This window comes from Hemiscyllium ocellatum, assembly GCF_020745735.1.
Source record: "Hemiscyllium ocellatum isolate sHemOce1 chromosome X unlocalized genomic scaffold, sHemOce1.pat.X.cur. SUPER_X_unloc_2, whole genome shotgun sequence".
Classification (NCBI taxonomy): Eukaryota; Metazoa; Chordata; class Chondrichthyes; order Orectolobiformes; family Hemiscylliidae; genus Hemiscyllium; species Hemiscyllium ocellatum.
In genome coordinates, this window is record NW_026867592.1 from 58123 (window position 1) to 76349 (window position 18227).

Genomic DNA, 18227 nt, shown 5'->3' on the forward strand with positions numbered 1-18227 from the left:
GCTGCTTTGATGTTTCTTCCGGTATTTATATTGGTTTGTTCTTGCCGCTTCCGGGTGTCAGTTACAGCTGCAGTGATTTGTATGTGGGGTCCAGGTCGATGTGTCTGTTGATGGATGTTCTTGCCGTTTCCGGGTGTCAGTTTCAGCTGAAACTGACACCTGGAAACGGCAAGAACATCCATCAACAGACACATCGACCTGGACCCCACATACAAATCACTGCAGCTGAAACTGACACCCGGAAGCGGCAAGAACAAACCAATATAAATACCGGAAGAAACATCAAAGCAGCGCTTCACACGAGGCTCCAACAGCATTGATGATGTTCCCTAGCCAGGGAACGAAACGTTTGCAGCAAAAACTTCCAGCTCGGCGAGCAGAACCACAACAACGGATACCCGAGCTACAAATCTTCAATCAGATTTTATTCTTTCTGTGTATGTGCGTGTTTGTGGGAGCTTAGATGAGTGTTCAAGTACCATTTGCATGTGTGGCTCTGTGTATGCAAGAGTGTGTGACAGTTCATTTGTGTGCACGTTTATGTGTGTGCATAAGCATGTCTCTTTAGGTGAGAGACTGTGTATGTGTTTTTACGTGTATATTTGTGAGCATTTCTCTGCAACAGTTTCAGCTCTTATACTAGACTGTAGTTTGCATTATTGTTCCAGTTTTTATGGACTGTCAACATTTATATCTGACCCTGATGTTGTCAGGAACATTTCTGATTGTCGTGGCTCCCCATATAACATATAACAATACAGCGCAGAACAGACCCTTCGGCCCTCGATGTGAGCAACTCTTTTGTTACAGCGAAAGAACTTCTGTCTCTGAGACAAGTCATCTGAGCTCAAATCCACACTACTCCAGATATGCAGAATTGCATTTCTGAACATGCTGATTACAAAATATCTACAAATGTTCAGTACGTGAAGCAAAATTATGTCAGATGTTCCAATATCGGAATTTATCCCATGTGCACCAGAAAACTGAGAGAATACTATGGACTTCAAACTGGGATGATGTAAATACCAGTTTTGGATTAAGGGGAGTCAATGTTAACAAACTATTAATAGGGTCAATCGAGTTCGGCAGACACAAAGGTATTATTTTGCATGGAAACATGGAATCTTCAGACAGTGAACAAGAAGCGGATTGTTCCTGTCAGCAACTGGGTTACATTACAGAGGAATTCTATCCTGAAACTCTGCAGAGTGAGTAAGAGTACAGACCATTAATAATTCCCCTCTCCCCCTACCTCGACTCAACAACAATAACCTTCCTTTCGGGTCTCTTTGGTGTGGAAATGAAGATGCATTCTGTCAACCACTGCACTGGTACAAGATCCCTCGTTCCACAGAAACATGTGTTATATTCAACTTACTCTGCACTCGTTGCAATTAGTATTTTCCAATCAAAACTAATTCCAAACGTCTCTTAAGATTGCAACTGGTGCATTGTGGCAGTTTAAAACCGACATGAATTTTGTGAGAATGTGCAATCGGGGAATCAGGAAAACAAAGTTCAAAATTCGTGGTGTTCACTTGGCAGAAATTGGGCATTTTCAGATTTCATTTCACTGGGATTTTAGATGAATAAGGTACTTTGCAGAATCCGACAATGAGTGAGCTTTAGTCTGCTTCTGATCCTAGGTTTGTCTGAGCAGGGAACATTAACTGCACAAGACTCGAGTCCCAGACCTGTTAATATTCCAACTTAACTTTACAGGTGGACTATAAGTAAAAGTAGGAAACACAATTAATTAAACGGTTGTATGTTTAAATCACAATTGGAGGAAAACGCTTTATTACTTCTGTTGAATCATTAAAAGCAACTTTGAGATTTTTATTGACATGAATTAATAGTGTCCATCAATGCAAGTGAAATGTTCACAAAACTCGGTTTACCGCTGGATTTATCGACTGTTCTGTTGATGATCTTCAATGGAATCGCTTCATGTCCCACCACACAGGAGTAAGAAGCACCGCTGGCCCACTCCTCTGCTGTAATGGATAACAGGCTGTACGTGAAGAAGGAAGTGTTCTCGCTCTCCGCCATCACCTCGGTGTTCTTGTAGTTACTGGGATTCACTGGCTTGTCATTGTTTGTCCACTTGACGAAGATCTCTCGGGGGTAGAAACCTTTCACTAAACAGGTGAGGGAGAGAAACCTCTGAGTGGAAACGTCTTCTGTTGGTGGCAGTAGGATAGACACTGATGGCTCCAGTAGCTTTTCTCCTGCAGAATATTTGAAACAAATTTAAATCAACTATAAAAATCCAGAACCAATATTGCAACTTCACCACATATTAAAATATGCCAGTTTTGTTTTTAAATTTGGGTTTTATACACTCTCATTTTCTAAACGAGCAGAATGATATCCATTCTATTCATTAAGAGGAAAGAGTTTAATTCGAAAGTCACCTCCATGTTTCTAACCCACAACTCAGACATCCTGTCCATTTGTCGTTGCTGTTGTTAAAAACACAAACCAAGCTTCTTCCTACTTCATTTGACTTATAATCATAAAAGACCGACCTTTGGTCCATTTTGTTCTCAATAAGATATTTAGCTATTCTGCCATCAGACACATCTTTAATGCTCCCAACGTTATTTGAAGCCGACCAAAGCATGCCATGAATGTAACTGGATCGAGATTACACATGGAATACTTTGTTCTTTCATCTCACCACTCACCATTTTTCTTGTGGATGGAGTCTCTCAGAGGAGTCGGTAGATACGGATGGTTCACCACACATTCAAAACTAACGTGACTCAGCCAGGTTTCAGTAGAAATGCTTAACTTGCTGATCACGCTGTCGGGATCTTCTCCAGGCCGGTCAGCAATCTCTGATTTCAGAGTCTTCTTTTCTTGTATCCAGGTGACATTGACTCCAGAAGGAAGATTGGACACAACACAGGTTAATGTCACCGTCGCCTCCAGTAAGACCTGTTCTACTGGCGGTGGTAGGATTTTAACTGTGTAATCGTGGCAGTCACTAACTGCTTTGAAACAGAAAGTAAGTCAATGAAAAATGCATCTTTAGGATCAAAACACCAACTCTTCAGGCTATTCCCACATGAAGTGAAGAAACCACCTTTAACATGGCAACTTCCAACTATTATGGTTCCTGTTGTTTATATATTTTGATTTGTGAAAACATTTGTTATTATCTATAACATGCCCCGCATAATCATTCATAAAGAACACTGGCTTTGTAACAAGTGAAACCTGTGAAAAAGTAAAATCAAAGATATCATGTCGTAACACATGGAATTACCTTCCTTCCAGAGTTCTTCTCTCACTTAAGACCATCCATTGATACTTGTGACAAGAGTAATCTGAATATAACGACTTAATTTCTATGTTCATGAAACTTACTTGCAAATGCTGCTGAGCATTCTGAATGCCAAATTACATCCCCAGTTTTGGGGAAACTGTAATTAATCATAATTATTGTCTTTGGTCTCATGCATTTGCAGAGGATATAAGGTGTTAAAGGGGCAGTGATCAGTCACAGAAATTCTATTCAATACGTTTAATGTTATTGAAAATAATTTGGATTATTGGTGTGAGATCATTCCTAAAACATACCATGAGATATTATTATTCCTATCAAATTTGGAGTAGATCTAAAAACAAAACAGCGAATTTCTTAGTAGAACAAAACTAAACAAATACGAGTGTCTTAAATTATTCTACCAAATTGATGGAAATTTGCGCGAGCATTAATCAGACTTCCACTGCTCACTGTGTGAACATCTCCATTCTCACACTGGGCTCAATCAGCCTGACTAAATTCCTAGCTTGTTCATCCCTACTGTAGCCTTCCCACTAGAATATATTCTCCAGCCACATTCACTAATTGCAGAGAGTATCTTAAAGAGGCTCAATTAGGTCATGTTTATCCAGATTAATCAAATGTGATACCAACTTGGTCTGTGGCCTGGTCCCATGAATGAAGTTGAAGAGCTCAATACCAGATTAAATCTATGGTGCACAATGCCTAAGGCCAACAGGTCATTCCTGAGCAGGAAATGAAGCATTGAACACATTTTGATTTATTTTGAAAAAGGCTCGCTGCATATTTTACCATGTTATTTTGAGACCACAAGATAGTAAGATATAGGAGCAGAATGAGGCAATTCGGCCAATCGAGTCTGCCCTACCATTCGATCGTGACTGATATGTTTCTCCACCCCATTCTCCAGCCTTCTCCATGTACTAACCTCTCTATTGCCATCTTAAGTACAGTCACTGACTTGGTCTCCATAACACTCTGCAGCAACAAATTCCACACATACACCACCCACTGGCTGAAGAAATTCTTCCCCATCTCAGTTCCAAATGGTGCATCCTTTGACTCCGAGGATATGCCCTCGTGTCCTATTCTAGCCTATTGGGCAAAAACATTCACTCCATGTTCACCCAATCTCGGTCTCTTACTATGATCTAACTTTCAAAGAAATATCTCTCTGACTCTGTTACCCGGTCTCCCCACAAGAAACGCACCCCTCCCCCACCCCCAACCCCTTTATCCTTAAGGAAGTCACCAGGCACTCTAACTGCCTCTCCAAGTGTGGTCAGCCAATATACTACTTTAAAAAAAAACTGTTAATCCAGCTCACTGTCTATATGTCTTCAATATGGAGGGAAACATGCGTTTCTGATTTGACATAATGTTGAATTATGAGCAATGCTAAACTAACACTCAAACTGAAATACTTGACACGTTTGTGAATGGGATGCTGCACACCTTAGTGCTGTTCACTCAGTTTGATAAATGTGTGTATCTGATTCACATCGTAGTTCAGAACTCTTGTATGTATGCCTTACCCTGGGGTGTGGTGATGTTTTGACTTTGAGTGCTCTCTCCATGAGTGACCTGGCAGGTATACACTGCGCTGTTGAACCATTCACCATAAGGGACTGTCAGCCGACTCATCACCGAGAAGTTCCCATTCGCCTCACACACAGGAGACGTGAAGACAACAGAATCCACGGATTGGCCATTTTTCAACCATGTCACGGAGATTTCCTTTGGATGGAAATCAGTGATTGAACAGACGATGGTTGCAAACTTGCTGCTTGCGATTTCTTCACTGGGACTCACGGTGAGAAGGAGAGTTGGCTGGAGACGTGAACCTTCATGAAAAACATTGTATAAATTATCTGACAAATTTGATAACAAATACATTCAGTTCTATTATAACAAAGTTAGTATGGTTAATAGATACTAACCTTGATACTAAAAGCATCATAATTGTGCAGAGTGCAATAGAAGCTGAGATCAACACAATACAATTGGCATGACGATGTGATAATGATAATGTAATGCTAAAATTAGAGGTCACAGCAAGGAAGTCAAGAGGCACAGAAATGATAGGTCAGTTAAATCAGAGGGTGAGATAGTAAGGTTGGATGGTATTCATTTCAATGAAACGAGTATGATAAACAAGGCAGATGAGTTAACGGCATAAAGGAGGAAGTGTTGATATCGTGGAGACATGTTGAGAGAGGGGCATAAGTGACAGTTCAATATTCCAAATATAATGCCTTCAAGCGAGACAGGGAAAGATGTAGAAGGGAGGGAAAGATTGTTGATGTTCACCAGTGTGAGGGAATATTGGATATAGAAAACATAGAGAAGTGTTGTGATGTTTTTTTTCAGGAATTAGAACAGATGATGTGATATGCTGTCTTGCTGGATGAAAATAGTTATATTTTAGGGCAGATAAAATGCGTGCAGGCAAAGGATGAAATAGTGTGTCTCTGGCAATAATTTACAATTCCTGGCCACAGGGGATATGGCAAAACTGCCAGTGTGGTATTGTTATGCAGGACGGATGAAGGGAAAAACAATGAAACCACAGGCTCGGCTCAGGCTAGCCTCAATGGTAGGGAAGACATTGTAACTATGGAGAGGGGAATTAACCTTCATCTGCAAGATTAATCAACAATTCTCAGCACGATTGTGACGGGAAATCATGTCTGAGCAATTTGATGGTAGTTTTCGAAGAAATATGTCGATATCCAGATGATAGTAAAGATCAGAGCCAGTTGAGATCAAGTCAATTTGACGAACTGAATCCTGAGTTGTGAAGTGCAGAGGATAATGGTCATAGGATGTTTGTGTGGTTGGAAGTATATGTCTAGTGGTGTTCTGCAGGATTCAGTGTTGATTTATTGATGCCTCTATTATGTAAAAATGATTTAGAATATACTGCAGGAGATTTGGCTAGTAAGTTCACAGATAAAGCGAAAATTGCCGTGTTGGCAAGTAGTCAGCATGGTAGCTTTAGATTGCAGCAAGATACAGAAGGGTTGGCCACTTGCGCTGAGAAATGGCAAATTGAAATCATTCTGGATAAGTGTAAGGTGATGCACTTGGTCAGAAGAAACTATGAGGTATTATGTTTTGAATGGTGGAACCCTGAAAAGGATTGCATGCCCATCGATCCCTCGTAGTATAGCGGCAGGTGGATAAATCGGCTAAGAATGTGTGAAGCGTATTTGCTTTTATGAGCCAAGACATTAACTTTAGGTGTTGGGAGATGATACTGGAAATTAATGAAACAATGGTTAAGCCAGACATGAAGCATCGTGTGTAGTATAGGACTGCATGTTATGGAAGGAATGTGATTAGACAGAAGGCAGCATTGCTGAGATTTTCCAGGATTTTTCTGGGCTGGAAGTTTTTAATTATGAAATGTGATGAACCAAATTGGGGTTTTCCTCGGAGCAGAGAAGGTTGAGAGAGAAGATTATTGTGATGTCTGGAATTATGGTAGACATACACAGAGTAAACAGAACAAAACCTTTCCCCTTAATGGATGGAACAACGTCTCAAGGGCATAGGGTTAAGGTGAGGACAGGAGGATATCGGGGAAAACAAAATCACACAGACGGTGTGAGTCTGCAGCTCAGTGCCAGTAAGTCATGTTGAGGCTGAGCCCCGCATAATATGTGAGAAATATTTAGATGCAAATAAGAAATGCCAAGTCACACAAAGCAATGGATCAATTGTGGACATATTGAACTGGAATACTTAGGGGGCTGTTATTGATTGGTTTGGACTGGATGGGCCGAACGAACTTTTCCTGTGCTTTACATCTCTATGACTATGTCAAATGTATTATAACTGATGACCTATTAATGTTAACTACAGATGTGCTGTTCACCTCAGTTCCCACAAGACTTACATGGCATTCCAGTGCTCTGCTTTGACCCGCTGTGTTGAACCTCACAGGAGATGTTGCTGCAATCTGCTTCAGACTCAGGCAGGGTTAACTGGCTGCTCAGGGTGTAAGTTCCCTTCTTGTTTCTCACGGATGGATAAGTCTTCAATGCAGTCGTGATTGTCTCCCCACCTTTCTTCCAAGTCACGTTGGTAACGTCAGGGGAATAGTCCATGGCCAAACAACCAAAGATCACAGAACCGTCAGCATTGTGTTGCTGACAGGAGGAGACAAGTCCATAAAGTGTGGGAGGAGATACAGTCTCTAGGATAGAATGAACAATTGAGCAAGTCAGTTTCTGTTAATTCGACCTTATTGGTTCCCCAAATGTTTCCTCAGCTGTAAATGTATACCAGTGTGTTCCTGCTAAAATCTTCAGCATACTTTGAGTGTAATTTTGCTTCCAATCAGTCGTTGATCATCACCTATTGGTTCCCTCTTCAGAAACATGCCCTCGACCTTGACAATGACTATATAACTTAGAAATAAGAACACTCTGATCCCACAAAAAGTAACTGTTAGAAAATCTCATCAACTAACACTTTCATTGGATTGCAGGTGACGAGCAGAGACGTTTCACAAAATGCAAACCAAGAAAACGTGGAAGTTGGAATTGGAAATGAAAACTGAAGTTACTGGAGAAACCCAACAACTGGCAGCATCTGTGGAGAGAAACCAGAGTGAACGTTTCGAGTCCAGTATCCCTTCGTCGCTTATCAATGTCAATCAGAATCTACTCTCTCTAAAGAAGGCAGTTGCAGGGCACTGGGACTGAGAGAATGTCTGTCACAGCTGATATCATGCTCATTATCTGGAAGCTCAATGATCGACTTCACAATTATCTGAATTCTGAAGGACTCTGAAACATAGAGGACCATTAAGGTTCAGAGACTTTGGAGTGTGACAGCTAGCTGAACTGAGCATTTACGTGAAAATGATTTGAGAAATGAACAAGTACTCTTTTACTTCAATAACTATCAAACTTACAAGCAGTTCATGGTAAAACTCTAATCTCTCAGACTAACCACCGCTCTGACTCTCTGTCTCAACCTCAATTTTCACTCACATTGACAACCCCTACACTGTTACACGCTCATTCACCCTCGGAACACTCGAGCCTCATCACAAGAGATAACACACATTCAAGGCAATCCATATTCCAGACGAGAATGTAATCTCGATTCCTTTCACTCAATTCCACTCCTGCTACACTGCATCTGGTTCGTGGTGAATCTAGTCCTGACACCAGACTTTTCACAGCCCCTGACAGGATGCCACTTCCCCAGATATGACCTCAGACCTTCACCACTGACCTCTCATCTCACCCAAGTCAACCTGTGCACATTGCACCCTAGCTGAAAATGTGTTGCTGGAAAAGCGCAGCAGGTCAGGCAGCATCCAAGGAGCAGGGGAGTCGACGTTTCGGACATGAGCCCTTCTTCAGGAATGAGGAGAATGTACCAAGCAGGCTAAGATAAAAAAGTAGGGAGGTGGGACTTGGTGGAGGGGCGTTGGAAACGCGATAAGTGGAAGGAGGTCAAGGAGACGGTGACAGGCCTGAGTGGGGGTGGGGGTGGAGAGGTCAGGAAGAAGATTGCAGGTTAGGAAGGTGGTGCTGAGTTCGAGGGTTCGGACTGAGACAAGGTGGGGGGAGGGGAAATGAGGAAACTGGAGAAATCTGAGTTCATCCCTTGTGGTTGGAGGGTTCCTAGGCGGAAGATGAGGTGCTCTTCCTCCAGCCGTCGTGTTGCTATGGTCTGGCGGGGGAGGAGTCCAAGGACCTGCATGTCCTTGGTGGAGTTGGAGGGGGAGTTGGAGTGTTGAGCCACGGGGTGGTTGGGTTGGTTGGTCCGGGTGTCCCAGAGGTGTTACCTGAAACGTTCCGTGAGTAGGCGGCCAGTCTCCCCAATATAGAGGAGGCCACATCGGGTGCAGCGGATGCAGTAAATTTTTTCCACACTGCATCCTAGCTCTGTTCCCATCTGCCCTACGTCACACTCCAAGCTTTACATTTTGACATCATATCCACTTGCCACATCAGTACAGCGCCCTTGTGTCCCCAAAACAGCCCAGCCGATCAACTAACCTTCCCGACACCCTGCCCACCTCTTAACTAACCAACCCGGCAGCCTGCCCAGCTTTCAGCTAGAGAGTCTGACACCTTGACAACCTCTAAACTAGCTAATCTGACTCACTTCTAAGATCTCAACTAACCAGTTCAACACCCTGCCAAATTCTCAACTAACTAGCTTGACACGCTGCCCAAGTCTTAGCTAACCAAGGAGCCACACTGCCTCCTCTCAATTAACCAACCCGACAGACTGCTCACCTCTCAACTAACCAGTCCAACACACTGCCCACCTCTTAAATAACCAGTCTGAGACCCTGCCATCCTCTCGATTAACCAGTCTGACACCCTGCCAACCTCTTAACTAACCAGCCCGACAGTCTGCACATCTCTCAACTAACCAGTCTGATGTCCTGCCAATGTCTGAACTAACCAGTCTGACACCTGTTTATCACTCAAATAACCAACCTGACTCCCTCCCCACATCACAACCGACCAGCCTTGCACACTGTTGACCTCTCAACAAATTGGCCTGGCACCCTGCCCACCTCCAACTAACCAGCCCCGCATCCTCCTCAGCTCTCAACTAGCCAGCCCTGCAGCCTGCTGGCCACTCAATTAACCATCTTGGCACCAGGGAGACACCCTGCATTGCTGCTCAAACGACCCCTCACCAACCAAGCACAATGCGACCAAGTTATTTCCTTGTGACCATTATGATTTGCTTTGATGCCAGCCTGCCAGACTAGGTGCATGCAAGCTTACTGAGCAGCCACCCAACATCTCACGGCCTATCAGCTCAAAATCTACCACATCACCAACCTATCTTCTCACTAGATCTGCAGCTTCCAACTTTCAGCGTACTCCACATTAAATCAGAGATTTAGAGAGTCATATAACACAGAAACAGGCCCTTCAGCCCAGCTCGACCATGACAACCAAGGTTCCCAAATTAAACAAATTCCATTGTGTTTCATTTGACCCATATCTATCCAGATCTAATCAGTTCCTGCACCTGTCCAAATGTATTGGAAATATTGTAACTGGATCTGCATTTGTCACTTCCTCCAGCAGTTCATTCCAATGTCAGGTACAGTTGCAACACAAAATCCCAACCTTTATACTCAATGCTCTGTGCAATGAGGACACAATTTACAAACACATTCTTCAACACGCCAGCTACTTGAGAAACCACTTTCAACAATATATGTATCTGATCCCTCAGGTCACTGTGTTCGACAAAGCTATCCATTGCCATATAATTAACTCTTAATGATCAATGTTCCTGAATCACAACCCAGTGCACTACCATTCATTTTAAGTTGTGACCTGATTTCTCTTCCCAAAATACAATGAGTCATATTCAGTTGAATCTGAACTCTATTTGTACCCTCCTCTGCCCATTGGCCCAGCTGATCATGATCTCGTTGTACTTTTAGATAACCTTTATTGTCAATTATACAAACAATTTTGCTTTCATGTGCAAACTAAACAACCATGCCCCATTTAATGGTTTCACAATTTTTAATCAACATTGCACATGGTTCACCTTTTTCCCCCACATACCTATTGTTTCCTTCAACACTTGAAAAAACTATCACCTTCATGAAATCATTTGATGTTTTGACCTCAACCCCTTTCTGTGACAGAGAAATCCAAAGGTTCATTCTTTAGTTAAACAGTACACAAAAGGATTCAACCTTATCATCTGTGGGTAAGACTGTTGACTGTTCCTCCAAACGTCACTACATTTTGACTTGCAATTCGTTCATTGCCCCTTTACTCTTTCTAGGTCATAGCCATGGAACTCGCTTCCTGACAGAGCTGTGAAAATGTGAATACCACACAAATGTCAGAAAGTGAAGGAGGCCAAAGTCGACTGATCCCTCAAGGAGACGTAAAATGCCTAACATTTCCACGCCTATCTACAGATGCAAATAACTACTAGAAAAAGTGAAGATGATTCTGGCGCCTGTGTGTCCACACAAAGATGACGTGCTTAATAGTTTCACTTTGTGTCGTTTGATTGTATTTCCAGTGAACTACTTCTTACTCATTTAATGGACAAGAAGCTTTCCTCATTTTTAGCACGGCAATCATACTTTATACTTCCCTGGAATAAAGATATATAATGTTCAATTAAAGGGATCTGACGATTGGGATGATTGGGTTGGAAATTGTCAGAAACTAAAAACTTGTTTTCACGAGCAATTAATTACAACCTCATTTGTCACATTACATACTCACACAAATGCCTTTCAGAAATAGTGTCTCCCTCTGTTATGTGCAGTTGAATCATTAAATCTGATTCAATAATTCTATACAGCAGCCATTGCCCTCTGGAACAGGTTGTTACTTCATCATACAGTTTCTTCTGAAATTATGGCTCTACATGAGATCATTCACTTTCAACGATGACCTGCTATTAAATATTTCTGAAAATTCACAATTTGGTAAAACATATTTTGTCTCTGAACAACTTGTTTCCTAAAAAGGGCTTCATTTTTAAATGAAACAACAAACTTTGAATGCTAGAAATCCGAAATAAAAACAGAATTCTCTGAAGAAAATCGGCAGGTCTGGCAGCTCTTGTGGAGAGAAAGGAAGCTTAACATTTCAAGTGCAGTGATCCTTCTTCAGCAAATTGTTTTCATATTCTCCCGCACGAGAACTTATACCTATTGGGTTAGACAGTGATTAAGTTTACCTGACTTCTGTTGGAAAAGCACTATAAGAAGATGCACTGGGTGATCTGAGATATCCATTGAAGACTAGTTGAAAAGCTACCACCAAAGTGTTGGATTCAACCAAAATCCCACTGGACTGAACAGTCAAATTCAGTCACAGTAATGGTTTGATACAAACGAAAACTGCTCCGACTTAATATCATCAAATATGCTTTGGAAATAATTAATTGTGGTTTAGTTATAAATGGTATTGATAGAACAGCAAGTCAAGATCCCGAATTTCTTTGAGGAATTACACTATTAACTCAACAAACAATTCCTAAAAGCCTGTGAACGAACATTGATTTGAAAAAGGCTGCAAACCGCAAACTTCTGTCTAATACCCGAGGCCCAAGTCTGGACAGCTTTTAAATCGATTTCACAGGCCCCTGTGAGTGGACTTCCAATAATACTCAAAGAATTCAATGTGTTTTCCCCAGAAATAGCTGGATAAGACATGGTATTACATTCCTCACTAACACGTTGTAAATGTACACAATACATATGTCTCAGAGACAGAGACACTACCACTACATTATACCAGATCTGAACACAATCTCCCACATCACAGACCACCGGTTTGAGAGTGCTCAAATTTGTTAATAATTAACCCAGGATTTCAGCAACCAGGGATTGTTACAAAATGCTTACCCGATGAAAGTAGCATTTCAACAATTATCCAAGAATGATTTGATAGCAATTCTGAATTGTTCAAGCTCTATGGGAACTATAGAGGAATAAAACTAGGATTTGCGCTGCCATAAATTTACTGTCACTGGATTTCAACTGAGAACTCCCTTCCTCTTACCCTGTGTATGTTGCTGCACCAGATGGTCTGCTTAGCTTGAAATAGATTAGAGTCTTTAGAAGTGTAACATCACCTCTACCAGTAACATTACATGCTGACAATAAGTTCTTAATAATTCGATTCTACATTGTGCCACTAAATGTGTCACGGACAAGAGAGGCACAAAGAAAATATACAGTATATTTCCCTCTGTCTCACTGAATGATATATCCTTCATTGCTAACAACTGACTTCAGGGTCTTACAACTTGACTTTTGTTACTGAAGTGTTTATTCTGATTGTAACATTTCAGTCAGGTCTCTCAATTCTGTGGTGACTAACTTCTGGCAGACAAAAGTGGTTTCGAAGCACCACATGACATTGAACTGTCTGAGACACAGGTGTCTGAACTGGTCGATTTACAACTGGTCAGGAACAGCTGACAACTCGGTCGAGATAACACGGGAACACACCGTAAAACAGTTCTGATCTGAACAGATATATCTGCTCAATTCGTCACATCAAATGTATTCACTGTAATTTAACTTTCATGATAGGGACTAGCCAGAGAGAAAGCATCAATGCTTCTCAGAACGTTTTCACAATGAAGTAAGATTCCCTACTGATTTAATAAACTCAATAGTGATTGTAAATAAGAAACTTATTGACGTGTACCATTTCGCCAATTGAAGCACAGTTCCGAGGGAAATAGAAAATTCTCCAAATTATTTCTGCATATTCTTAAAATATTTCTTGAACTTTGGAAATTTTGCACACACTGCTCAAACCCAATACTGCATTCCATTGTGTAAATGCATATCTGATAGATACATTAGGGCAAGTATTTACTCTCAGATGTGCTTGGTAATGGCAAGTTATTTTCCTTGATCGCTCTTTCTAATGAACGATTTTTTTAAAAAAAAGAAAGTGTATGAATTGAAAACAGTTTCTGTCTGCATTCACTGCTTTAACTGATGTCGAAATAAATGATCATCAATACTCAACTAATATGAGCAATCTCATTCAGATTGTTACATTACAGAAATCGCACCAGTATATTAATTGAAGTAAATATTACTCTGTTCTCAGTGTTTAAATAAGCAATGTGCTCTACTACCCTCCAGTTCCTGTCTTCTCTAAACATGTGAATTCTTCTTCTGTCGGAAAGCATAGGCATAAAAGACAAAAGGGTGGCACGGTGGCTCAGTGGTCAGCACTGCTGCCTCACAGTGCTACGGAATCCGGATTCAACTCCCACCTCGGGCAACAGTCTGTGGGAAGTTTGCAGATACCCCCGTGTCTGGGTGGGATTCTTGCGGATGCTCCCGTTTCCTCCCACAGTCCAAAGATGGGTAGGCTAGGTGAATTGGCCAAGCTAAATTGCCGATACTGCCCGGGGTGAATGTACCTGGGCAGGTGTTTTGAGGAGGGTCAATTTGGACTTATTGGGCCGAAAGGAATACTGTAGGGAATCTTAAAATCTCCGATTTTGTATCATTTGTTCCCATGGTGCGTTGATGATGGATTATTTTAATTAATTCGAAATCTAGTCTTGATGGCATTATCCACTTCAGCAGTTGTTACCGAATGGATGACTATTCCGTTGATATGTTGTTGCAAAATGTATCTATTTACTTAAAACACACGGATTGGGAACATCTAAAGCACTGCGTGGATTAAATCACTCAGTTAATGTTACATTATTATTCATGTAAATCTAATTTAAGCAAAGGTACAACAATTAATTATTTAAAGTTAAAATGAAAACCTGATCAATTCAGTGAAAGCAATCTACTCTGCATCGAAACATTTGGAGCAATGATCTTACTAGCAAGGAAACTTGTGTGTAGGGTACAGCGGAAATGAAAGAAAATTCTTCATTAATGATATCACAGTAATGACACTTTTGCTCAATAACAAGAAAAAATAGAACATAATATTTCTGAAATTCTATTTATATTTCTTGAGACTTGCAAACTATTTGAAGACAGACTTTGCAATCTAAATAGAAAGTTGAGTTCTGTGTTTGGAATTTAAGGATTGGATTAGATTAGTCCTGAATTATTACTTTCAAATAAAAATCGCGCCCTAAGGTATCTGTTTTCCCTTCATTTCCAAACCCTTTGCGATTTGCCTTTCACTTAATATTAGCTTTATGAAAGTTCAACTCCAATGCTGATGGCATTGAATGTGGAAACTGCAGCGGTTCACTGTCACCAACCATGCAAATATTTCAAAAGCAATGTAGAGACTAAAAACAGCTTTACCAATATAACAAACTTAATTTTACCTAATCACATTCTCTCCTCAACTGAATAACGATTACCAAATCACAACACTGAGGATCAATGATGTGTTTGCAGCAAAACTGTTTTACTGCAAACATTTTCAACAGAACCAAGAACATAATGTAACCTCACAAAAAAATCTCAAATTGTAATCCATCAAAGCTGCTCGCCATCACACAAGCGAATGATTAAAAATAGAAATAAAAAGTCATAACAGCTGCCATGGTTCTGAGATAACTTATTGAACAACACTTAAAGCTTTAAGATTTTCGACAACAACTCAATGTATTATCAACCCACATAGTTTTTCTGAACATGTCAATCTTGTGCAGTGCACAGTAGAGCAGCTGAAGGCATCTATTGATTAATCGCCTTCAGGTCAAAATAAAATTAGTTCAATGGACAAACATTGCTCCATTATAATTGAATGTTATGATAATTTAGTCTCAATTACGAAATCTGATCCATTTGGCAGTTTAAGATTTTAGACCCAAATTTTATTTTGAATGAGGCTACTCGAAACAGACTTTAACTCGTTTACAATTAGAACTGAGATGTATTTATTTAAAAAAAATACCCGAAAAAGTCGTCTTTTTTTTAAATTTCCAACACTTCCGTGTTTCTGCCTTAAGTTGGTCTTCAGACAGTTACAAACGGATATAGTGTTTTCAATCAGTCAGAAAAAAAGTATTGCCACGAGTTTAACAAATGCAGAAACGATTCAGTAAAAAGAACTTCACAAAAGAGACAATCTCTTTTACTGATAGAAAACACCAATTACTGAAAGTATGAAAACGCAGTTCAATTCCACAAGTTGAATCAACTCAATTCAACAGAATCAAATAAAGCAAAGTCAGAACCCAATCAACGTTTCAACAGAAGCAAATAAAACACATTCAGCATCCAATCAAAAGAATGAAATGTGGCACCGCAAGAAAAATTCATGGCAATATCTAACGTTCTTGCACTCAACAAAATTTACAAATTAAATGACAAAATGCAATCTTGGTAAGAACATTATGTACACAGGGAATAAATCAATAATGATATTTTAGCATATATTGGTCCTGTCTGGTAATATTTCGTACATCTTTACGTCCTTAGCATTTGTTGTCGACAATAAAACTCACAGATAATGGGTGTTACTGACATTAAACATTGTTTAGACCACACTGATTAAGGTATGTCATGCAAACCAGCCACACAGAATGCACATCTGATTAAAACAAAAGATGCACTGAGCATCTGAATCCATCACCACCACTTTCATTACTTTCTGAGACTTAATGTAAGTCTATTGTCAGTTTTAACATAAATCAAACGGAAACAAATCAAGGCTCAGCACAGACTCTGAGTTTCAGTTAATTCAGTAATTATTCACATGAGCAGAATGTTAATAAAAAAAGACCCTAAGAAAGTTCACGTCCTTACCTGAAGTCACCGTCACCATGGTCCCTTGACCCCAGTAACCAAGATAGTCACAGCGGTCCATACCCTGGAGTGGGTAACACAATAACAAATTCTGCATAAAAACAAACGAAATCCTGCTGTTATTTTAAATATTCGGAAACACTGTCAAAACGAAGTCACAATAAATCGTCATCACGTTATAATTGCACTGTTGGATATTGATCATTCTTCCTAAATAATTATAATGTTTTATACTTCACAGATATGAGGTGATTCTAAACATCACCAACTGGTGCATCAGTAATTATCACCAATTTTACAAATTTAATTTACAATTTAAACCGTGATAATTGCACAATACCTCACAGAACTAACACCGAAATTCAAGTTTAGATAGTCTATACAGGTAAACATTGACTCGTTTCACGCAATGGGGCTGGACGGGTTTTTGTATTGGTCATAATTGCAGTGTCACCCCAGTATGTCACTATGAGACACATTGTGTCAAATATTACAGCGAGCTGCAAACTGTAAAATGCAGATATTTAATTTCATCAATTCCTGGATAGAAGTGATTCAGACTCCTCTAAAAATGATTTAGTGGAATATTTCAGCTTTTTCTATTCACTGTATTTTCAAAGCTCGGAATACTTTTGCAAGTTTAGCGTGCATTTAATGTGGTCATCAACATGAGGAAAGTAGAATAATTTTATAAATTTGTCCAAACTAGTCAATACTGGATGGGATTCAAATTAGGTCTCACGTTATTTTCTCGGTCCTTCAATGGTAATAATCGCCAGCTTGAAATAAACCCTTGTCAGTGGTTTTTGTGTGAGGATGTCACTGTACACATCACTGTGACCCACTGTAGTAGTATCTTGCACAGTAATAGATGGCGGTGTCTTCGATCTTCAGGTTTTCCATCTCCAACGCGAAGATGTTGTTTGATGTGTCTTTGGACGCAGTAAATCGATTCTTAATCGCTGGAGCATAGTTATTGCTGGATGAACTTTTGTATTGAAGCAGCCACTCCAGCCCCTGTCCGGGAACCTGACGGACCCAGCTCATCCAAGTATTGTCAAGATTGAAGCCGCTGGTTTTACAGGTCAGTTTCAGGGTGGCTCCGGGATGGCCACTTTCTGCTTTTGGTTGAGTTAAAACAATCTCGGACTGGACACCTTTAAAAATGAAAACAAAAATAACCCATGAGCATTAATGCTGACGAAACGATGCCTGAGTCTTTTACATTCCTGAGACAGACTAACATTGAGACAGTAACAAAGAGAGACATGAACAAAAACACACTCACATGATAAGAACGTCAGTAGCAAACTGAGAAAAATTGTTGACTTAATCATTCTGATAACTTGTGGAGAACGGTTCTGTCAAGAGCTCTCTAAACAAACCAGCTCCAGGAGTGTTGAACTAAAGCACAGTGACCCGGATTTATATGGCCAGTAGAAGGGGCAGGCTTACATGTTCTGCCTGTTGGTTTCCTGCTGGAGACTGAGACTGGATCCTTGTATCACCTTACACAGCCCTAAAAATTGTCGCATGTTTACACGAGGTTATTCTTAAACATGGAAATATACACACCTTGTGAAAATGTTTTGCTGATTAGCCTGCTAGGAAGTGTTTTTTGAATGGGGAAAGTGAAATTTAACAGCTTGAAGTATTTTTCAGATGAATTTTCCAGATATTTTGTTTAAAACA

The 18227-nt window shown here is 40.3% G+C and overlaps 1 gene segment (V, D, J or C); it reads right to left on the reverse strand.

The window, feature by feature from the left end:
* Positions 1-1842: 1842 nt before the first annotated feature.
* LOC132808933 (Ig heavy chain C region-like) lies at positions 1843-17872 on the reverse strand. The segment is given in 7 exon segments: positions 1843-2234; positions 2694-2999; positions 4834-5142; positions 7200-7499; positions 16536-16580; positions 17372-17692; positions 17824-17872. Coding segments are annotated over 7 exon segments (1722 nt in total).
* Between the last annotated feature and the right edge of the window lie 355 nt (positions 17873-18227).